The following is a 23947-nucleotide window of genomic DNA, read 5'->3' as shown; positions in this document are numbered from 1 at the left end:
GTTCAATTTATAAATACAAAAACTGTGGTCACTGTTTGAGTGACACCTAAAGATTCTGCGAATTCTTCTTGTGTTTGGCAACAATCTTCATCGAGTAATGCTTCCAGCTCTTCCTCTTCAAACTTTTCTAGCTGCCCAGAGCGTTCATTGTTTTCCAAGCCAAAATTACCACTTTTAAATCGTGCAAACCACTTTTGGTGCTAGAGCATGTTCATCATAAAATTCTATCAAAATACGATGACTTTTGGTAGCATTTTTCTTTATATTAAAGTAATGAAGAAGTACTCCCCGCAAAAACAATTTTTTAGGAAAAAAGTTCGACATATTTGAGTGAAAAAAAAATATTGCTGTTAACGCTTTAAATGAATGATATATACTGAAAAGACGTACAATAACAGTTGCTTTTCAACGCAGGTTCGGAATATTGGAACGATGTAATATTATACAAGTTACGCCATCTCTTATCAAACTGCACGAATTAAATTATAGACCCAAAAATGTTTTTGGCTACAACCATAGGTCTATAGTAAGTGCAAGTAACAGGTTCATCTTTTCCCAAATTCAACAAAATTCTTATTTGAGCAGGAGTTCTCGAAACTCCAAAAAAAGACTGCTTAATTCATTTGATTAACATCAAGGGTGATGATCGGAGAAAACGTTACGGGCTGTAATATTTTGGTATTATATATTGTGCACAAACTTCTTTTCTTCAAGAAGTCATACAGCTGGTGTATAGATAAGAAGACAAAATTCCCAGGCGACTGAAAATGTTAAATGGTTGAAAAATTGATCTCAAGTAGAAGCCTGATTCGATTTTTATGAAGAAAGAATGTGTCCGTATGTCACGTGTATGATTATACGAGGTCTGGCTTCAAATAACGAGATTGGTAACGAAGAAGGGTTTTTATTATAAAAATTATTTTACGTTCGAATGCTCCCCTTCAATATAGTCCCCTTCCCTCGCCACACACCTTTCCAGACGTTTTTGTTTCCATTGGAGCAGTACTGGAAGTGTTCTTTGGTGAGTACCTTTAGAAGCTCTGCTGTTTTTTGCTTTACCGCTTCCAAAGATTCAAATAGGGTCCCTTTCAAAGCAGATCTTTCAAGGAAATCTGAGCAGATCCATGACACAAGATCTTTTGGTCAGGAGTCAGATTTTTTGGCACCAGCTTCACACAGACTTTTGTCGTGTGTAATTCCTCGTGTGAAATTTTTCTAACTGTTTCTTTATAGGCGTTTACAACCTTGGCAATCATCCGAATGCTCATTCGACGATCTGCATGCACGATTTGGTTGATTTTGGGCACTGTTTCCGGAGTTGAAATAGTCACAGTGCGATCTGGGCGCTGGTCGTCCTCAGTGCTATCTCGGGCCTCACTAAAGCGCTTAGACCACTCAAAAACACGCGCAAGAGATAGAGAATCGTCCCCATAGGCCTCTTGCAACAATTTATAGTACTCAGTGGCAGTTGTTTTCAATTTAACGAGAAATTTGAGATTGATATGTTCGTTTCAAATCGCTACTGCACAAATACTATAATAGTGACAGAAACGTGTTTTGGGATGTGCTCGTTTTTTACCCCACTCGTCTAGGGCGCTCTCTAGGCACGCAGTTTCATTATTTAATAGCCAGGACCTCGTATTGACAAAAAGTAGTATAAAGAAAAAGTATCGCTACGAATGTTGAAAACATTAATTTGGCAGATAAGTCTGCCCAACGCTCTATAATCACTTCTTTATACTTGATCGACTCCTCCACTGTCCTTATTTGATATATTATCCTTCTTATGCTACTATTTCTGACAACTGAAATTCAATTTTAGTTCTAAATTGATCTTCCACTTTGAATTAAGTTATTAGAAATAAGACAGCGATTTCTTCATTTCTATCGTATTAGTACCTCGGAATTCTAGCCCTTTCTTCCAATTCTTTTCCAAGACTTTCCCAAACAGTTTTTCTGGAAAATAACCCTACACCTGTTACCCATTTAGAATACAAAAGTCAAATTATTCATTTTAAAAATTAAGGTTTATAACCTTGTACTGAAAATTGACTTTTGACATTCTCTTGATACTCATAAGTCCACTACTATCATCTTCTGTAAATATCCACTCTCTCTTGTCATGCGCTGCTTTCATATTCAATCGGAGATCTCGTAATTTTTTCGAAAGCTTTTTAGAAAAGTTCCAGAACATTTAAAGATTCTCCAAAATATTCTATCACTGCGTAATACACTAGGCAAAGACCAATTTATTGGGTAGAGAAGAGCAACTTACCTAACTTGATCAATAGTTTCAATCTAAAGTGCTAATAATTGAACCAAAACTTCTTTTTACCAGAAGAGGCAATATTAGCAAATGGTTTGATTATGTGTACTTTGGGCATGCAGAAGAACGTTCGAATGTACATGGGGCTTCTTCCCAAAGATCTTCCATTGGTTGTCACGTATGATCGCCCTACGTACCGAAAAAGTGAATTTGAACAGACGTCTTACGTGTTTTATTATCGCAGGGTCAATACGTACGACTCCAATAGCAATTGAACTCCTATTGGCATTTCCGCATGACTATTTCAAGTAATGACGATCGCATATAGATAATTATTTGCTGTCTGGAGTATCTGGCCTAGCGAAAATCTGTTTGCAGGCTGGCAATTTTATTGACAGGAGTCAAATAGTGCCTGAGACCTAAAAGAGCCACATTGCTAACAAAGAGCAGTGAGCATGGTACTTCAAGCCCCCGATACTGACTAATGAAGCCATTTGGTCATCGGTAAGTGCCCAGCACGTACACGTCCGAGATGCAAACATATGGGCAAGCGTTTACCCAGTGACGTTAAAAAGTTTAAGCCAATTTTTTGCAAGGACATCGATCTTTTGTAGTTTTTGTTGAAGTACGACCGGTCTATAGGGAGGCCAATTTTTGTTAAGCCTTGTAACTTGGATAAGATGCTTTTCTACTGACAACTTATTATGCAGTGTTTAATTAGCTACATAGCCTGATTCTGAAACTTTATCAAACCACCAACATCTATCAAATAATATTTTCCTTTCCGTAAAAGATGTTGCTGTCTGCTCCTCGAATTTTTCTCGTTATGATTTATGAATTCAGATTTAAAAACTGGTTATGTTCTTAATTTTCACCATTTTACATATTGTTTTTCAGTTTAAATAATCTTATTTGTTGTTTTAGAATTCTAGGAATCCATAAAATGTATTTTTTTTCATCCACCTGTACTTTAAGTAAAGAGCGCTCTCAAAGGTGTTATTATAAGATTTAGATTTCACTTAATCCCGTTCGTATTTGAAAACGGCCCTTTTGTTAACCTTAAACTTTTAAAAATATTTTCCTTTTTTTTTATAAAGCGCACCGTCATGGATACTGATTTCAGATGTTATCGTTAGGAATGAGAAATTTCTAGAGTAAATCGCCGTAATGGTCACTTTAAACGTGCCTTTACACGTGTATTTCACATCTCACTGGGTATTATAATCTTGATAATAGCATACAATTGTCAGGAATTGAATACCTGAGTAAATTATTTTATAGGCTGAGATTGGTTACTAATTATGAATAAGTATAAGTTTAACAATAATAAGAATGAAAAAAAATTCTAGGGTTTGGATTATATCTAATAATTCATCAGGACAATAACTAATTAGTTTTCCTTCAATTGAATCTTCTTAAATAATCTTTCAATATGCACATTTACGTAATTGAAAATAATAACAATAAGGCACCACAGAGACGTTATCCGTAAAATAAATATAGATAGGAATGAATAAAATGAAAATGGCAAACATTGAAACGCATTTCCAATATACTTATATCATATATTTATAATAAATGAATTAATTAACTTTACTGACATATTCATATTTATATCTATTGTTCATTAAAAGTTCCTTGGCACATAACATTACGTAGAAGATAATTACTATCTACTAGAACAGAAGAAATGAAAGCAAGGCAAGAAACCATATCAATTACTGCAAGGGGGAGTCGGATCCCCACTTATGTAGAGCTTAGTAGGAAACTCTGTGACTTAGCTCAAAGACGACTCAATTATACAAAATGGTGGTGTCGATCAGTGGGGCTAAACGTCAATACGAACATGACCTACCTAATTTCCTTCACTAGGAAGAAAAAAATCAACCTCAAGTCCATCAAGCTGGAACTGGAACTCTGGAACGAATATAAAAAAGGGATAATCACCAAAGCCACAAAAGCACTGATGTTGTGCAAAAACTTTGCAGGGAGGAATTGGGGTTGTAATCCAAAGATCCTACGGTGGATGTACATGGCCACTGTGAGACAAATCATCACATATGGGGCAGTGGTTTGGGGTATTAGAACTCGACTGAATACCACGAAGAACAATCTCTCAAAGGTACAAAGACTGGCTTGCTTATGTGCAAATGGGGCTATGAAAACTTGCTCAACAGTTGCACTAAAAGTGATTTTAAATCTCCACATAGCACTTAAAAACGTGGAGGAGAAAACATCACTTAGAATGTTAGGAATCATCAAAGAAAACCCTTTCCTAAATAATGATCAACCCTGGAACATGCCTCAGGACGTTGCATCGAAAAAGTTCAGCTTCGAGAAAAACTTCTCAATAATGAACTGTGAAAGAAAATGGGATCAAAACACCATACAAGAAATGAACAGAAATGCCATTAAATGATATTCGGACGGATCTAAAAGAGCAGACGGAACTGGAATAGGAGTGTACGGGCCCAAAATACCCCAAGAATTTTTCAAGCAGAAATCTATGAAATATGCAGTTCAATCTAGAGAGGAACTATCGCAAACAGGAGATCATCATCCTGTCCGAAAGTCAAACTGTAATTAAGCTCTAAGTTTCAATATCATATAATCGTTTGAGATTGCCTAGAAAAATTAAACGAGCTGGGCAATAAAAATTAAAGTATCCTACAATAAATTCCGGGACACACCGGAGCGAAGGGAAATGAAATATCTAATGAGTTCGATAAAGAGGGGACAGACAATCCTTTCATATGGGTCCTGAGCCCTTGTGTGGTATCAGCTACAGAACAATGGAAAAAACACTGGAAAATAAGGTAGATATGAGCAAAACCAATTATTGGGACAACCTGCAGAGGCTGAGACAGGTAAAGACTCTTCTGGGAAACTAAAAGCAGAGAAGATGTGCTGAATGTATCAACCTAAGTAAGAACAATCTACGAATACTCACAGGAGTTCTATTGAGGCACCGTCACCTAAAAAAAACCTGAAGACGGTGGACCTAGCAGATAATGCGGTGTGCAGATTTTGTTGCACAGAGGACGAAACCTTTATCTACATTCTCTTGAAGTGTGAAACACTAAGGAAGTCCAGAGCACTACACCTGGGAGCGCCTGAAATAGAAGGCAAAAATCTCTAGCAATTACTTCCATCCCACTTTGGGGGAATTTAGAATAAGGATGAAAGTACTTAGAGCGCCACATTATCTAAAATCATTTAAGATTGGCCAAAGACCGCCTTTTATCAATTCTGTTTAAATATAAAATATTCACTTCCCGTCAATTTGGATTTCTAAGTAACGAATGCAGGTGCACCGATACATTGTCTACTTTTAGATTTCGATAGTGACTGGCTCATGTGGTGTTGATTATGTATCTATTAATGTCGATTCATAAACTTCTCCTTTTATACTGTCTACTTTGTTCACCGAGTGATTTCCGGAATACCATTGCCACAACGTTCGCCATTGAAAAGATAGTATTTGATCAACCTTTAATCTGTGCAGTACATAATTAATGTTTAGGTTTGTTCCAGCTTGTTAGTATGGACCGTTCTTGAAACGGTTTAAATGATATTGTATGAGCAATCTTCTGCTATGCAAGGTTCTCGTAACAGTACTATCGACCAAGTATTGGAAAGACCGTCACGGGAACGCTTCACAAAAGATACCAAGTCGATAGGATCACAAAACAGAATCATTCGTACAACTGCTCGATTGGAACATTGAGCAGAATCGTCAACGTACCAAGGACGGTTTTTGATGGGTTGAAATGAACCTTTTCGTTGACAATAGTCATAAAGAAGTTTTTAAATTTGATCAGTTTTTGCTTTGTACATCGTAGAGTCATCAAAATGTATTTACCTCTGTGTAAATATACACTGAAGTAGTATATTTTATATATGCACCAATGCAGATTGTATAAAGTTATTTTGTAAAATAAGTCTTTATTCGCTATGATAAAAAGATTGTTTGGTCCCTATGCATCTGATCTCTCCTATATTATTAACGTGGCATTTGTAAAGGGTCGCGCCCTTTAGCATCAATGCCACCCTCTATTCTCGTTATAATGATAAAATGCGATAGATTTCCTTTGATCTCTACGTTTTTTATTGTCTTCGTTCAGATATAAAAAGACAAAGAATGTTTTTGGTATTTTCGATTTCAAATTCTTTTTATTTTACAGTTACGGATGTCCAACAACATTCATGGTCATCATGTACACCATGGCGTAGCAGCTCGTTGCCATGGACCACCAAGGTAAGCATAAATAGTTATCTAAAAAGATATTGAATGGTACAACTTGTTTTATATTACCAAAAAAAAAATAATAATGTGCACCCTAATTTTCATTATAACAGAACGCCTGCTATATCGAAATATATTCTCAATTTCCTCTCGGCAGTCCTTTAATTTCGGGCTACATATTTCAATAATGATATACTGAATGATAATTCTACTACTTTTCAACTAACCTGTCATCAAAATGTCATTAGGACCGACTAAAGACACGTGCAAAATTGACGTGACCCATAATTCGCTACTCAACAGTTTATGTGACAATCGCAACTGTTTTCGTAGCCGACTAGGCTTAGTCTTAGGTCAATATTTGCCGAAAGATCCAACCGCAATTTCGTATTATTTACTTTGGCACTTGTCGGGATTTTTGTCGGATTGTCACTATTGTGTGATCGGTTGGGGCATAATGAGGAACTGATCTGTGAAATTAGTCATCAGGGAATTGTTATTTCGAAATAGAAAACAAAGATATATTATAATTATTATAATTTTAAATGGAACCAGATAGGTTATATGGAAAAATAATATTTGTATATTTTCGACTACGCAATACACATTACGTTTATTTATAAATAAATTAAATTATGGACAATAAAAATGATTGAGGTTTTTGACACCGACAAATATGTAAGTTTGAAATTACCTTAATACATTCATTATTGTTACTCATTATATTCCTACTGATATTTTTAGTACCTTTTTATCAGCTTTACCTGTGTATAACTTTTCAAACGACTACCAAGATGCAACCATTAACAAATCCGTACAAATTAAGCACAGGTTTGAAATAAAAAATTGAATTAAAAATAGGGAGAAATGCTTTATTGTCAAAAAATTGTTACAATTGTAGACAAAAGCTTATAAAAACTAAAAAAAAAACATAAAAATTACCAAATATAGGTAATAATTAGTATAAAGGTCCATAGCAAATTTAAACCAGTATGCAGCATGCCCTAGTACTGAACCTTGTCGCACTCCACGTTCTTTTGGCTTGCAAGATGACATCGTTGTATCAAGCTGTACAAGTTGACTTCTATTGATAAAGTATGACTTAAACCATACGAGAGGTGTTCCCCTGAAGCCGTAATACTGCAAATTGTTAATTAAAATATTTCTGATTAACACAATAGAAAGCCTTATAGAAATAAGAGAATAGAAAAGTTATTGAAGTGGAGTGATGGCTGTTTAGGCTGGAGTAGACTTTATTTACGAGGGAGAATGAGTGGTTAGGTTGACTTGAAAACATTTCATCAGATCCAGATGAGTATTTACTTTTGTTGTTATTAATAAATTTGATGCTTAGCTCTGCTAAAACCACGGGCATAAAGAAGAAACTGTGTAGCATTAACATCAGGGAGATATGAAAGCGGATCATGAGAAGGAGTTATAGAATTTGATATATTTTTGTCTATATGCACAAGTAATTATTAAGGTTATCAGGTGAAGTATATTTATTATAGGACTACCAAGATGCAACCATCAACACATCTGTATATATTGAAGACGGGTTTGAAATAAAAATTAAATTAAACTGCCAAAAATGAAATACAAAATAAAACCTCCGAGAAACGCGCTTATAAATTTAGTTGAACTACAACTAAATTAACTTAAAAAAGCTAACAAACAAGGTTTTAGCAATAATAACTAAAAATGGAACAATTCTTGGCATAAGAATAAACTTAATAATGAAAAATGTTATAAAAGCGTGGGGTGCTTTCTATGACATTTTTAATTTTCAGTGATTGAAAAAATCATACTGACAGTCCTCGTATTGGGAATTACAAAACTCTAAGTTAGTTTGAAAATATACAAAGCAATCTACACTTTTGTAATAGTAATTTTCTAATCAGTAATTTTTAATTTAATTATTTCCAAAAGGGTTTTAGGTGGAACTGAGAAATGTCCATAAAATCAAAAACGTATATAGACTACTTGATACTCAAGTTTATTTGTGTTTCTAAGAAATCGTGTGTCCAAATGCTGATCTTGGCTAGATTTTCTTTTCGATTTATGTTATTTTGAACTGTCCTTAAGATTAATCAAGACTATTTTGAGAACATCCTCTAAGTAGGGGTTGCAAATTAATAAAGAGAGTCATTTTGAAATTTGGGAGAAAAACTTCAAATAGGTATTCTAGATCTTTGGTAATTTTATACTTTCGCGGTCTCCTCATTTTTTCGCTCTAGAAAATCGAAAAATCATCCGATTTCGATGAATTTTTATTTAAATCTTCGTTTTTACGGCGGATTTACGAAAAAAACTATGGGAACTTATATTGGTTTCAGGGCTTTAAATGTTCATGAAAATGCATTCATTCACATATAATTGTTGATAACTTTTTTCCAAATAATCAAATAAAGTTGTTATATTTTTTTCCATAATCTACACGAAAAAACGAACAAATTAAGAAAAAATTATATAAAAATGTTGAAATTTTCTCTTAAAATTGACCTTTTCTCATATATAATAGCTTGTACCTTTTTTATTAAGTAATCATTAAAATTATATGAACAAAAAAATTCTTAAGATCACTTATAGTAATTAAGTGTACCTACAATAGTAAAAATTATCTTTGAAAAATTGGAAATGCATCGAAATCGAAATAATTTTTCGATTTTTTAAAGCGTTTATGATAACATTTAAAGTCAGAATACCATATGAAATCTTTAAGTGAGATAAAAAGTGAATAAACAAACATTTTTCAATTTATTTCCCATATTTTTTGTCGTAAATCCGCCGTAAAAACGAAGACGAAAACGAAAAATTGCGTATTTTGAATTTTCCACGAAAAAGCCTTTTAATTTAAGAATGGTTAAGTTAGGTTGGGTTCGGTTAGGTTAGGTTAGGTTAGATTAGGTTAGGTTAGGTTAGGTTAGGTTAGGTTAGGTTAGGTTAGGTTAGGTTAGGTTAGGTTGGGTTGGGTTAGATTAGGTTAGGTTAGGTTAGGTTAGGAGTTAATGACTATAATCGCATTGATGAGAAAGTATTAAATCAAAAAATCGTATATATCAGGATGATTCTAAAAAATTCTATGACCTTATTATTTATTATAAATTAAAATACAGATTTTTTTAAATATTTTTCACTTTCATGGTACTTTTTGTTTCCTGGATAAGAACAGATCTACTACACACGGCATATTTGTTGACGAGAAAATTTTATGGAACAATGGAACCCAACCTCGGTACCTACAAATATTATATGATAATGCATCTAAATGTTCTTGATTCTAGGTCTCTTCTTTAAGTATTTATCAAAATATATATTAAAAATTAGCAAAAAAAAATAATTTTGTAACAGAAAAGTCGAAACGTCAAAGTGTATCTTTCTTTTAAAAATTATCAAAAAAACCAATTTTGAAACAGAAGAGACCTAAAATCAAGAACGTTTAGATGAATTAATATTTATATTAATATAATTTATATATGATAATTGATGATCAAATATTAAACGACGTAATCACTAAATGAAAAATTGAAATATTCAGAACTAAATTAATTAAATGACTTTAAAGATTAACGTTCCATATCCCGATACTAAACCCGTCTGTAAGGGGAGTGATACAGCAACAAAACAAAAAATGTCTAAAGGTCATTTGAAACAAATGGCAGCAGTGTCCCTTTTACATACAAAGGGTTGTGCCCTTTTTTGCATATCTTTCGCTGCGCATTTCATCCAGGCCCTTTTCGTTAACATGTTACATATATTAACTTGTAAACAGATGTCTCAAATTATTTAAATCTTATGTTAGTTCATTCATTCTATATCAATGAATCAATAATAGAGACGACCCTCAGCATTCGAAATTAGAAATATGATAAAGCTATAAATCTTTAAAATTATTTATGGATGTCTACACATTATGCGGTATTTATTGATCATTTACCTGGGGAATTATATTAAAGGAAAAGCAATTTGTGAATTATAGCAATTGTCTGAGTGATGTGGAATATCAGTTTTTAATTGTTGACAAAAATACTAATCATTATAATTGTTAACATAATTAACAGCTAAGTATAAGTTATCATATGAGAAAATTATGAAGTAGTTAGAATCCCACTAATGAATATAGTGAATTATTTTCCTAGTATCAAAGACAATATAAATTGTAAACACACCAGTAAAAACAATTTTTGTCAGAAAAAAATATTACAAATTTATTTAATAGCAATTTATTGGGGGAAAATGTTTCCTTCTGTGGATTTTCATGTTTAATTTGAAAAAAATTCATAGATAAAGCAAAGAATTGATAGATAGATAATATACACTAAAGTATAATAAAGTATAATTATAGCAAAACTGTACGGATTGATGTGGGTAGGCGAGGAATTTTACACTTATGAAATTGCCATGTAGAAGAAATCAGTTATAAAGAAGTCAAAGTGGAGGTCAGGAACAATACCATAAGAATATGCCTTTTCAAATAGCTGTTACTTGAAAACAAATATGGCTGAGGGACGACACACATATCCAACTTTCATTTAATCTGCTAATCTCATGTCGAAAAGTTCTTTACTATACCTTCATTTTGCGCGATGATAAAATGTGGAAGTAGATCTGAAAAGGAAGATACCATTTTTTTTTCTAATTCTGCCTATTACGTCGTTCAAACATAAACAACATCTTAACCATCTGTCCTAGTAACGTAGAAACCGATAACTCGTGCCGGGTTTCTTCACTTCCTAGTCCTTACTAACTATTATTTACAGAATAACCACAAATTCGGTTTTTTCACCTTATGATAAAGTAAACCTCCGAATAAATAGAATTATTTGTAAAATTTTTTTCTCCCTAAACAGATTCTATAGGATTCAGAGACCTGGACTCGTACATAAAGATAGTATCTTCTCTAAAAATAATCATGAACGATAAAATATGGTCTTCTAGAACCTTTTCCTATATGTGTATCAATATGTCGCGAAATTCTCCTGAATTTTTTTCTTCCTAAACAGGTTCTATCGGATTTAAACACCTGGACTGCCAGCAAACTTGAGAAATGTAATTATTTCATCATTATCAGTCCATTTCCGTACATAAAGATTGTATCTTCTCCAAAAATAATCATGAACGATAAAATATGGTCTTCTAGAACCTTTTCCTATATGTGTATCAATATGTCGCGAAATTCTCCTGAATTTTTCTCTTCCTAAACAGGTTCTATCGGATTTAGACACCTGGACTGCCAGCAAACTTGAGAAATGTAATTATTTCATCATTATCAGTCCATTTCCGTACATAAAGATTGTATCTTCTCCAAAAACAATCATGAACGATAAAATATGGTCTTCTAGAACCTCTTCCCATATTTGTATCAATATGTCGCGAAATTCTCCTGAATTTTTCTCTTCCTAAACAGGTTCTATCGGATTTAGACACCTGGACTGCCAGCAAACTTGAGAAATGTAATTATTTCATCATTATCAGTCCATTTCCGTACATAAAGATTGTATCTTCTCCAAAAACAATCATGAACGATAAAATATGGTCTTCTAGAACCTCTTCCCATATTTGTATCAATATGTCGCGAAATTCTCCTGAATTTTTCTCTTCCTAAACAGGTTCTATCGGATTTAGACACCTGGACTGCCAGCAAACTTGAGAAATGTAATTATTTCATCATTATCAGTCCATTTCCGTACATAAAGATTGTATCTTCTCCAAAAACAATCATGAACGATAAAATATGGTCTTCTAGAACCTCTTCCCATATTTGTATCAATATGTCGCGAAATTCTCCTGAATTTTTCTCTTCCTAAACAGGTTCTATCGGATTTAGACACCTGGACTGCCAGCAAACTTGAGAAATGTAATTATTTCATCATTATCAGTCCATTTCCGTACATAAAGATTGTATCTTCTCCAAAAACAATCATGAACGATAAAATATGGTCTTCTAGAACCTCTTCCCATATTTGTATCAATATGTCGCGAAATTCTCCTGAATTTTTCTCTTCCTAAACAGGTTCTATCGGATTTAAACACCTGGACTGCCAGCAAACTTGAGAAATGTAATTATTTCATCATTATCAGTCCATTTCCGTACATAAAGATTGTATCTTCTCCAAAAACAATCATGAACGATAAAATATGGTCTTCTAGAACCTCTTCCCATATTTGTATCAATATGTCGCGAAATTCTCCTGAATTTTTCTCTTCCTAAACAGGTTCTATCGGATTTAGACACCTGGACTGCCAGCAAACTTGAGAAATGTAATTATTTCATCATTATCAGTCCATTTCCGTACATAAAGATTGTATCTTCTCCAAAAATAATCATGAACGATAAAATATGGTCTTCTAGAACCTCTTCCCATATTTGTATCAATATGTCGCGAAATTCTCCTGAATTTTTCTCTTCCTAAACAGGTTCTATCGGATTTAGACACCTGGACTGCCAGCAAACTTGAGAAATGTAATTATTTCATCATTATCAGTCCATTTTCGTACATAAAGATTGTATCTTCTCCAAGAATAATCATGAACGATAAAACATGTTCTTCTAGAACCTTTTGCCAGGTACCTATGCGCATTCAACGACTCATTTTAGATAAACACTCACATTAACGCCGAGTCATTTTCAAAGGTTATGCCTTCTCGTATCACAAGTGATTTTTGACTAACTGGATGACTCTCCGCAATATACGCTTGTTCATGTCTTTTTATCTGAGTGTCAAAAACATCGATCCAGTAGCTTAGGTCAATAAGATAATTTATCTGTAGGAAATCACTTTCTCACGGTCCATTCACTTATTTTAACATTTCTCACTTTGGATGATTTCGACACTTGCCAACAAAAACTAGCATCTGCAATCACGACAAATTGTACTTAGAACGTTTTACGTATTAAAAATAAACAAAATAAACTCTGGTCCACTAAAGGTTAATGTATATCTGGAAAGAACATGCGATCTTTTATCATCTCTGTCTAAGTAATGCATACTTACTACCCATCAATTTGGATTTTTAAGTAACAAATGCACAAATTATGCTACATTCTCCTTCCTTAATAATATTCACTAGCCTAAACAATCATCACTCCACTGCAACAACTTTCGCTGATTTCGATTTTGTAAATCATTTTATTTTAATTAACAAATTGCAGTACTATATTTTCAGGTTAAGACCTCTCACGTGGCTTGAATCTATAAAATTCTTAGGGCTTGTTGCAGACAAGACAATCAGTTTTCAAAGAACTTAACTTATCAACCTTTATAACAGTTTATTTTGCCCTTTTTGAATCGCAACCCGAATACCCACAATTAGAGCAAATCTTCAAACTACAAAAGAGAGCTATTAGATATTTAATCAGACTAAACAGTAGCACTAAATGCCCGCACTTCTTTAGAAGATTCAAAATATTGACTCTTCCTTCCTTATTCATCATTGAATCCGTTTGCCTAATCCATAAGCACATTTCTCAGAAAGGTTATTGCACTACTGTCCACTTAGGAACGCGGAGCACGATCTTTATCTACGTTCAGAATTAGTTAAGAGCTCAATATTGTACAATGCGAAAAAAATGCACAATAATTTGCCAATTTAAAAGAAATCTCTAACATCTTTTCTCGCATTTCGCAAGAATTTTAAGAAATATTCACTGGAAAGTGCTTCCTACGCTGTAAAAGACTAATATATTCTATTCCGAGCATTCTACACACTGGTTTAATGTTAATACTGATTTTTAATACAACTTATAACATATTTTAGGGTTGCCGTGGATATTACATAGAGAAATTTTTGTCATAATCATTGTAGTTTTAGTGTGTATACTTTATATTTTATTCTATTTGTGTATTTATTTGGTTATTTGTGTGTTTTTTTCCTTTTGTTTACAGAATGTAAACAATTTTTTTTCTCTCTGTCTTAAACAATTTTCTCCAGAAGTGAAAATACCTGCCAAAGAAAAAGATTTACGAATTTCTTCTAGAAGGTTATAAAAAAAATTCCCAATTGTAACATATGAATTTCTTGTACAGATTTAGTGACTTTTATAGAAAACATTTTATTTAATTTAGAATAATTCTCAGGATTGTTATTCGACTTTACCGATCAATTTACAAATAATCCATCCGAAAAAATCCAAGTGTCAATTTCTGTTTGCTTTTCTAAAAACATAATAGCCAAAATTCCCTTTTGTCGGTATAGATCACATGTAAAATAGAAAAATAGATCCCCATTCAACGTTGAGACAACTTTAAACATATCAGTTTCAAGTCCAATGAGCCAAAACATTCTCGATAACTTTTTCAAGTAATGTCAGTGAATAAACAGTTGGACTCCTTCACAGGAACCTTAAAAAAGTGCTTTTCAACATTGTCGAAGTGTCAGTACTTACAGTAGACACAGTAGCAAGCAGGGAGTGATTTTTTTTTATTTTTCGAATTCAAAAGGATCTATAGTGATTTTACCTGCTTTTTTGTTGACAGGGGTTATGTACCCTTAGATTTATATGTCACATTCACATATATACTTATCTGAACAGTATCTTGATGATAATAAGGGAATAGAATAATGGCGAATCATTACATTAGTGAACTTTAAGGAAATAATTGTGTCATATTAAATAACAATTATTTGAAACGGCATAACTTTCTTGTTATGCTATGAACTGATAACCTATATTCGTATTTCAGCATATAATGAAAAGTTCTTTTAGAAGCTTTTATTAATGAAGTGGAAAAATAATAACAAATATGATCAAGAGTGATTTTACTTAACTATCCTCAAATGTTGGCACAATTTTTTTATTCTGTAAAAAAGTCCCTTAATGCACATAAATCCGCGGCATATTCTACAAGTATAAAAAGACTTCTGATCGAAACTTCTTGGAGTACGTTCATTTGATAATATCCTGTGGATAATGGAATGGAAGTATCAGTCAAGTCTGAAATTTTGTACCTTAAGCTGATCATTATTTTAGAATTTCGTAATGTGCTCTATTGGAAATGAATAAATCATTAATAGCCGCAAGATTTAATAATAAAAAAATTAATATTGAGAAACTATAAGTATAGAATCGCACCTGTTCAGTTTTTACAGTTTCCTACAGACAGAATCAGTAGAACAGAAGACGAAAGTAATAATACAAGAAACCAGTGATATGTTTGACTGAAATGCAAATTTAGAATCCCTCAAAAATCAAGTTCATAGGGACTGTAGTTCCAAGAAAGTCCTTTAAAACTACTTATAAAAAGGACATAGGAATCTTCTAGCTCATAATTTTATAATTTGGGAACTAAATATAACATGCGAAAATAATTAACAACTGTAATCATAATTTTTATTGCCCAGCGGCCTTGCACGTATCACATATTTGATTGGTTGTTCTGATCGTTACTCCTTGGAGTACATTCATTTGATAATATCCTGTGGATAATGGAATGGAAGTATCAGTCAAGTCGGAAATTTTGTACCTTAAGCTGATCATTATTCTAGAAATTCGTAATGTGCTCTATTGGAAATGAATAAATCATTGATAGCCGTAGAATTTAATAATAAAAAAAATGTCAGTGACTTCCAGCGGACTATTTCTTTGAGACACTACAGGTATAGAATTTCACCTGTTTTTTCTTCAGTTTCCTACTGGCAGAATCAGTAGAAGAGAAGACGAAAGTAATAATACATGAAACCAGTGACATTACTGATTGAAATGAATGTTTAGAATCCAATTAGGTCATATTCATCGAGGCTGAAGCTCCGAGGGATGTAAATGCTACAAATTGTGATTTTTTGAGGGGCACAGGCTGTGACAGCCACAGCTTCCAGTGGAATTATTAGTGGAACATCTACTGAATACAAAGCTGAAATTCTAGAGAAGTTTCATATAAGGTAAGGCCTAACTGGAAAAAAATCAGCAACTCGCATGCTCAACAATTATCGGAAATACGTATGCACAAATATCGATACGAAACATACAAATATTCAAAAAATCACATCTACCAAACTAATGAGTGCATTGAGCTGAAATTCCAGTGAACTCTTAAATAAGGTAACTTTCGACTGGAAAAAAATCAGCAACTCGCATGCTCAGTCATTATCGGAAATACGCATGCACAAATATCGATATAAAACATACAAATATTCAAAAAATCACTTCTACCAAACTAATAATTGGATTGAGTTGAAATTCTAGAGAAGTCTTAGTTAAGGTAAGATTTAACAGGAAAAAAATCAGCAACTCGCTAGCCTTCTTCAATTTTTTTGTGATCTTGTAAATCTATTTTTGAGGGATCTATCGGTACGAGCAGGATCAATATTATGCATGTCAGCAAGCTATGGTTTGATATTATTGATAAATTGTTGGGTTTTGGTAGTGTATTTTTGAGTATCTTTAGTTATTTGTTCAGGAGCTAACAGATGAATAATAATATTCGATATACGTTTACGAACAGCAGAATCATTTAATGTTTCTAACCACTTGATCTTGGTTTCAATACCGCATACATATTTGAAATTCACTTCAGGATTACATTCATTAGAGACATCTTTAGTTTCTTGTTTAGTATACGAGTCTACTGAGCGTCGGTTGACGATGTGGACCTCACTAATTTAGCAAGGTGGAATATGGTATCCTTGTCTTCAATAATGCCTTTAACTACGTTCTCTATCTAAAAAGATTGCACCAATTGTGTCTTGGAAATAAAAATTATGAGGTTTGGAAATTGTAGAAATTGGTTCACTCGTTCAGCTTGGTTTGATAATTTATTTGAGTGAATGCAATGGAAATAAGGTTAAAACCAAAAAGACCTTTTTTATAATATAAAATTATGATCTCATTAGCTGAGACGTTACAAAGTTACATTTTTTTAAAAGAAAAATCTATATTTTATTGCAAATTTGAAATCAGCTTGACTTCTTAGAAAGTTATAACCAATTTTCCAAAAAAATCATAACAAACTCAATACCCTATACAATGTAAGAGTAATACAAGAATGTTACAGCTAAAGTATTCGAATGGTACTGAAGATTTTGTAAATTTATTTATTCCGTTAATATTAATTGAGTCTAATATAGGGTGGATCTAAATACTAATACATTATTTTCTCAGTTTTTTTCCAATGAATCACCCAGTATTTTATGTTTATATCGAAAAGTACTACCAACATACTTCTTTTTTTGTCAAGCATTTTGAAATATTTTGATTTTTTCATACAAAACAATGATTATGTACCTATATATAATCATTTACCAATTAGTTGCGAGTTATTTATCAAAAATTGATAGGGCAAAAATGAATTTCACTATTGATGAAATGAATGATGTGAATATTGGTAGAATGCAATAAAAACGTTTCACTGTTAGCAAGAGTATATTATGATAATAAAAGTTTTTTATGAAAGGCGGCAACCTACAAAAGCAAGCTTGTAGTAGAATATGTAGTAGGACCATAATTTTATTGAGGAGCAATCAAACGCTGAGATGTATTTAGATTTTCTAGTGACCCAATCACTTCTAGTTGGAAGAAGTTCCACTTCGTACACGTCAAAGGATGCGGCTCTTGCTAGATGGTGCGACGTTAAATTAATGGTGAACTGAATGAACTATTTCCATCGTATTTCAATAGAAGGAACTCATGTATCTGGGTTATCTGGGGTCACATTAAAAATTATGTATATTATATATTATTATTATATGATTGAATATAGGTACATGATCATTGAATTATACAGAAAAATCAGAATATCTCAGAAACTAATAATTTAGATTTAGGGAATACTTGATAAAAAGTAAATCCAGGTTTACTACCAAATTAGACTGTTCATATCTTTCAGAATTCAAGTCATTTTAAACATGGTATTGATCTTTCCAATTCATTCCATTCTATAAGAATTTACTTATACTATTTTTTCTTGTTCCAGGAACGAAAGGAGGATGACATAATTTTAAGGAGGATAATTTAGCTGACTATATGTATCTTATTCAATGAAAAGTCGATGTATTCACAATAATATTATAATAAAACAAATATTTATCATTGATTCTGTCATTTAGAAGGTTTATTTATTTATACAGTGGTGGTAGAAACTCTCTAGCCTTATATTTATTCCATTATAGTCTGGCTATTTTTACGACGATATCAAAAAAAAAAGCATTCTGGTATTTTTATACTTTATGACTGAAGCTTTATATTTGAGAAGCAAAACATAATTATAATAAAATATATTTTTTGTGATCAGAAACAATTGCTTATCACACTTATTTTTCAAATTTTAAATGTACAAAAAAAGAGTTAGGTATACACTTTTCCATAGTGAATACAATGTTTACGCTACCACTACAGCAACACTCATAATTACACTGTTTGAAGCGCGTTTCGATAACCAAACTATCGTCTTCAGAGACTGAAGGTAAACTGAAATCTAATAATTTGACTTACCTGTTTTATACTAAATTTTCCCAACATAAACCTTCTCCCGCGAAAATTAATTCCAGCGGGGAAAAACTCCTTGTGGAGAATATTCATGTTCATTCTACTAAACTAAAGAGTAGACTGTAAGGAATTGGCCCTTTGTCCCTATTTAAGCTATTCTTACATCTAGCATATTCAATGCTCTCAAATGCATCCAACAATTTATTATTGGATACATTTTTTAACAATTTTACATTATTAATATTTATGTCATGATTGTGACTGGCAGCGTGTTCAGCAATAGCTTATATAAACCGGACAATAACGGATCTCTTAGTCTGCCTAATATACTTCCGGTCACCATGACTTATTTCATATATACCATTCTTTTCCAAATTTCTAATCCTCTCGTATAAAGAGGATTGAAAGGTATCAGAGCAGATTTTTCTTGTTTTTCACTTTGAATTTGGAAAAAAGTAGTTTCACATAGAGATTTCTTAAACCTATGACGATTGATTAACCTATTTACAATTCTTTTTTCATAACCGTTGAGTACAGCTACATCCTCAATGAAGGACTTTTCCTTATTGTATCTCTTGGTGGAGAGTAGACAGTGAATTAACCGATGTACCAGAAAATGAAGAAATGAACATTTTATGTTTTATACAATGAAAAAAATCAGCCGGGATGTACCTGCACATGTGATAGGCAGTTCCTCATTGCTGTTCCTTTTATCTTTCTTGTAGAATTCGTTGTTGTACTGGAAATAGTTTTGTTTCATACTTATTTTTGTTAACTGTAAATATTCTTCTATCACATCAGCTCTAAAATTATTAGATCTCAATAAGTCCTGAAGGTACACGAAGGTCTGCGGGATCGGCACGCTGGGAAATAATGAATTTACATCAAAGGAGATTAAAATTTCCCCATCTTCAATTTTTGTAGTCTTCACTTTGTTGATTAACTCTAACGAATTCTTCACTGAAAAACTTTCAGGTTTGATTTCCCATTACAAAAAGATCGACAAAAGTAGAGGTTGCACGTTAAAGGAGTTTTTTTTCTCTCAAATTTTCTAATTGTACCAAAATATTCAAAAAAACAGTTAATCTGTGTGAAAGCTAAAGTAGGTATGCTGAATATTCTATGACTTACGTCGAAAGTCAACATCATTTTATAAAAAGTACACTTTTAGTAATAAATATCGACTCATATTGCTTCGGAGTAACATATAAATTATTTTTGTGTTCGATCCAGCTATTTCCATCAGATTAGTAGAGCCCCTTGGTACGTTGCTAACCAAATAACTCAAAATGATCTGAACATTCCACTAAACAAAGATGTATTAAAGAGCTATCTTACAAGATACCATATTTGATCCAATGACCACGACAATGAATTAAGAAATAATCTATTCAACCAATCACTAGCAAAGAGAAGCTTGAAGAGAATATGAACAGAAGATATCCGATAATAAATACTTTCAAAGTGCCAATGGAAGGTTGCTGACTCACTTTGGTGACTTAGAGAAAATTACTCAGCTTATAGATTGTAAAAGTGCTGTATATTAATAAAAAATATCTATCTCAAAATTATGGAGATATTTCACTCTATCTACTTACTAAACTTGTTGAATAGATCAAATCTCCTGACCGCTATAAGCGTGGTTTTCCAAACAATAGCTCTTTTCACAAAAAATATTTCCATTTTCCAACAAATCCATCTTGCAGCTAAATGATTATCGAAAAAAATTCTCTTGGGTGCAAAATAGCTCTATTATTGAATAATAGTAACTATATACATAAAATTTCGATATGTTCTGAATTCGAAGGAGTGAAGTGGATGATGTTTTTATTTTATCGAAATTGATAATGGTCCGATACGTGCACGATGTTGAGTTAGAGTGGAGGACATATCGGAATTTGTAACAGTCAGTAAATGTTCATTTGCTCTGATAGAAATACGACGATTGGTTTGGCTTATATAAGAACGTGGAACGGAATTACAATAAAAAAATAAACGCTATCACCATTAATGCATAAACCAAGTTTTTTAATTTTCTGTTATTTTATTCATAAGACCTTAGTTCATAAACTATCCAATATACAGATTTTAGCTTTTGCGCAAGTCATTTGTTGGTGATTCCAAATATTTTGGTACAATTACAGGACTAAAATGCAGTAATCAATTTTGTAGCTCTTTTTAAGCATAATATTCTGTTCAAAAATGACAACATGTATTTCAAACAGTATTTTATATAAAGATAAAAAATTATTTCAGACCACTTAAAGAGATAAGTTATTATACTTACTTTTTGCTATATAAATACTAATATTTTTTCCTAAATTGCCTTAAAAACTTGATGAGCTAACTTATTCTATTAGACTATATACAGTCTACTTCAGCAGTTATTTTAATCACTCTTACTGATTTTATTTTCATAGGTGGCATAAAAAATGGCTTCAGAGCTTCAGCCATATTAAAAAAATCTTTTTGCTCTGCATTCACAATCTTAAAAGGAGAGGGCTTCTCTCTTGATGGTGATATTGATCTATCCCAGTCAGACGGTATTTTTGCAGTGCTCTTCCTTTTTCTTGCCTCAATTAAACGAAAATCTTAATCGTTAGGCAGTCGGGAATGTCCACAAATAAGAAAATAATATTTAATGGTTTTTAAAATTTAAAAAATGTGAATTTTAACGTAAAGGAATCTTACCATCAAATAATTTTTGTTTTGCCCCGGGCATCCATCACTAAACAATACTAAGTCTTTGTTGCTTATATCTGCCCTGTTAAAATAATGGAGTAACATCATTCTGGCCTTTCTTGCCAACAGTTTCATTGTGTTTCGGGAAAGGTATAATCTGTTTTTTTTGTCTTGAATAATGTGATTGCCGAGCTTCAAATGACTGGATATGGGTTTTTATCAAATTCGCCATAGGCTCCGGTATTGTGTCTATTATTATGCCTTCCTCTTCTATCGTGTGGTGATTTACCTTGAAGCAAAAGATTATTTCTTATTCTTCGTATTCTCCCTCTAGTAACACCAAATATGCTTAAAAACGCCTTAAAACGTACTGCACATTCTTTGCCTTCCACTCTTATCTTGTAAAAAAACCCTGCACTGTTTCTAAACGATTTCCCTCTTCCGTATTTGGTTCATCATCACTTGTATTACTAACTTTTCTGGATCTACGGCGAAGCCAACTAAATTGGATATTAAGCCAACTAAATAAGAATCTTGTTCATTCTTTGACGCCATGTTATTAAACAGAGGTTATCAAAATCCGTCGATTATTCTCGTTTATATTATGAAAGCACTTTAAACGCAAACACCCAAAATGAAAGATCTACTCAATAATAACATGAATACTTAAAAATATATTCAATTTTTGACATACCTACAATCAGTTGTTTTCTCTCATGATTTATATGTGCCACACCACGTACTTTATTCACCTGTTAACTGTAACTGTTTCTTTCTGTACACATTTTTTCAACTTTTTCTGCCAATTTGTAACATTATTTTTATCACAAATATCTGTAACACTCGCCATGCTTACTAATCAAACAGACCTAGACAATGATACTTTTTGCAGGAATTCCGTTGGACAATGGCTGTTTTTGTAGAGCTACTTGATCTTTTGGCGGCTGTAAATTCGTACTATGGTTCTTTATATAGAATCTGGCTTTCCCAGTTAAACAGGTGGTCCCTGATTTATAAGTGTCAATTTAAACCGCGAAATCCGAATTTTAGGACTATGGTCGTTTTTGTAAGAAATGCCTAAATTGATTAAACAAAATTATTTGTTTGGAAATTAGTATTTAGTGTGAAACGTTTTAATAGTTGAGGATCCAAATTTTCATGAAAATTGATAACTGTTAAGAGCGTTTTTTTAATTTCACAATAATTGGAGCACAATAGACGACAAGATACTATAGAACATAGACCAAGGAAAAGGCATGTATACATACCAATATCACAAAAGAAAAGAAGTCTATATAAAGATTCCCTTAAGACAGTACAACACTTTTATGAAGAGAAACTAACTCCATTCGGTACAATCTAACTTTATTATTGAAACAATTCTGTAAAAACCTCAAGCTCGGAACATGAAGGATTAGATGGAAGTTGATAAGTTGATCCATATCTCCCCTGGGTTTCAATTTCACGCAGATATGTACATTGTGAGTATAGGAGAAGAAAATTGATAAGCTTTACAAATGCTAACATCATGTACATTTACACTACAAGATCTACAATTATATACTCAATGAGTTGGTTGGAAATTTTCACATGTACGAAATATAAAATCTATTATCCTTTTTTAGGTTTTGTGAAATGTAAAAAAAATTTTATTGACGTCTATTTATGTGGAATATAACTTGGTTTTATTCATCTGTTCTGTCAATGATCGATTCAGAAATAAAAGTAGTAGAAGCCTTTATACTCCCACATATAACATTGTCAAGGCCAATTGACTTGACTGAATAATCAATAGAGCAGTTCTAAATTACAGGTACTTATTTAAGGGATGAAATAACATCCCCATATTACAATGAATGATTATAATTATCCAGGAAGTTAGATATGTTCGAATTTTCGTTGTATGGTTTTACAAAGGGGAAGTATTGAATAGTGGGCGACTGCATTGTTTATATATGAATTTCTACCTCATAATATAATGATTGTATTGAATTTATTTCAACACGTAATTAAGGCTAGCAATTATTCAGTTTACAAATTATTTTCGCGAAGTAGACATTTTGGCATCTTCTATTCATTCTAATATAAATTGAGGACTTTTATAATATACCTACACAGATAATAATTTTATAGCCTCAATAATGCACAAACAGTGATTTGTTAATTTGTACACGGAAATAGTTTATATCTCCACTTAGATTTAACAAAAAGAATTAATGTTATAGTTCTTCAATATCAATTTATGCGAGGAACAAACAATATTTCATAAATACCTACGGCATTCATACCATATTAAGAAATGAAAGTTAATGTTTATTCTCCGAATAAAATT

General features: G+C 32.4%; 2 protein-coding genes across 3 annotated transcripts in view; one reads left to right on the top strand and one right to left on the bottom strand.

Moving 5' to 3' along the window:
- The window catches only part of LOC130894650 (protein big brother-like), a 109254-nt gene extending 90717 nt beyond the window's left edge, over nucleotides 1-18537 (top strand). Inside the window, exons 4-5 of the mRNA XM_057801589.1 lie at nucleotides 6451-6524; nucleotides 18422-18537. Of these exons, the coding sequence (XP_057657572.1) occupies nucleotides 6451-6524; nucleotides 18422-18443 (96 nt within the window). The 3' untranslated portion in view covers nucleotides 18444-18537. The remainder of the gene's footprint in view (nucleotides 1-6450; nucleotides 6525-18421) is intronic.
- LOC130894647 (katanin p80 WD40 repeat-containing subunit B1) overlaps nucleotides 1-23947 on the bottom strand; it is a 168822-nt gene that overhangs the window by 40463 nt on the left and 104412 nt on the right. Inside the window, exon 13 of one of the 2 annotated variants that reach the window (XM_057801588.1) lies at nucleotides 21758-21904. The exons of the other annotated variant lie outside the window; for it this stretch is intronic. Within the exon in view, the coding sequence (XP_057657571.1) occupies nucleotides 21901-21904 (4 nt within the window). The 3' untranslated portion in view covers nucleotides 21758-21900. Of the gene's footprint in view, nucleotides 1-21757; nucleotides 21905-23947 lie in introns of those variants that run through there. 2 annotated transcript variants of the gene reach the window in all.

This window comes from Diorhabda carinulata, chromosome 5, assembly GCF_026250575.1.
Source record: "Diorhabda carinulata isolate Delta chromosome 5, icDioCari1.1, whole genome shotgun sequence".
NCBI classification, from domain to species: Eukaryota; Metazoa; Arthropoda; class Insecta; order Coleoptera; family Chrysomelidae; genus Diorhabda; species Diorhabda carinulata.
This window is presented reverse-complemented; position numbering and strand designations above follow the sequence as displayed.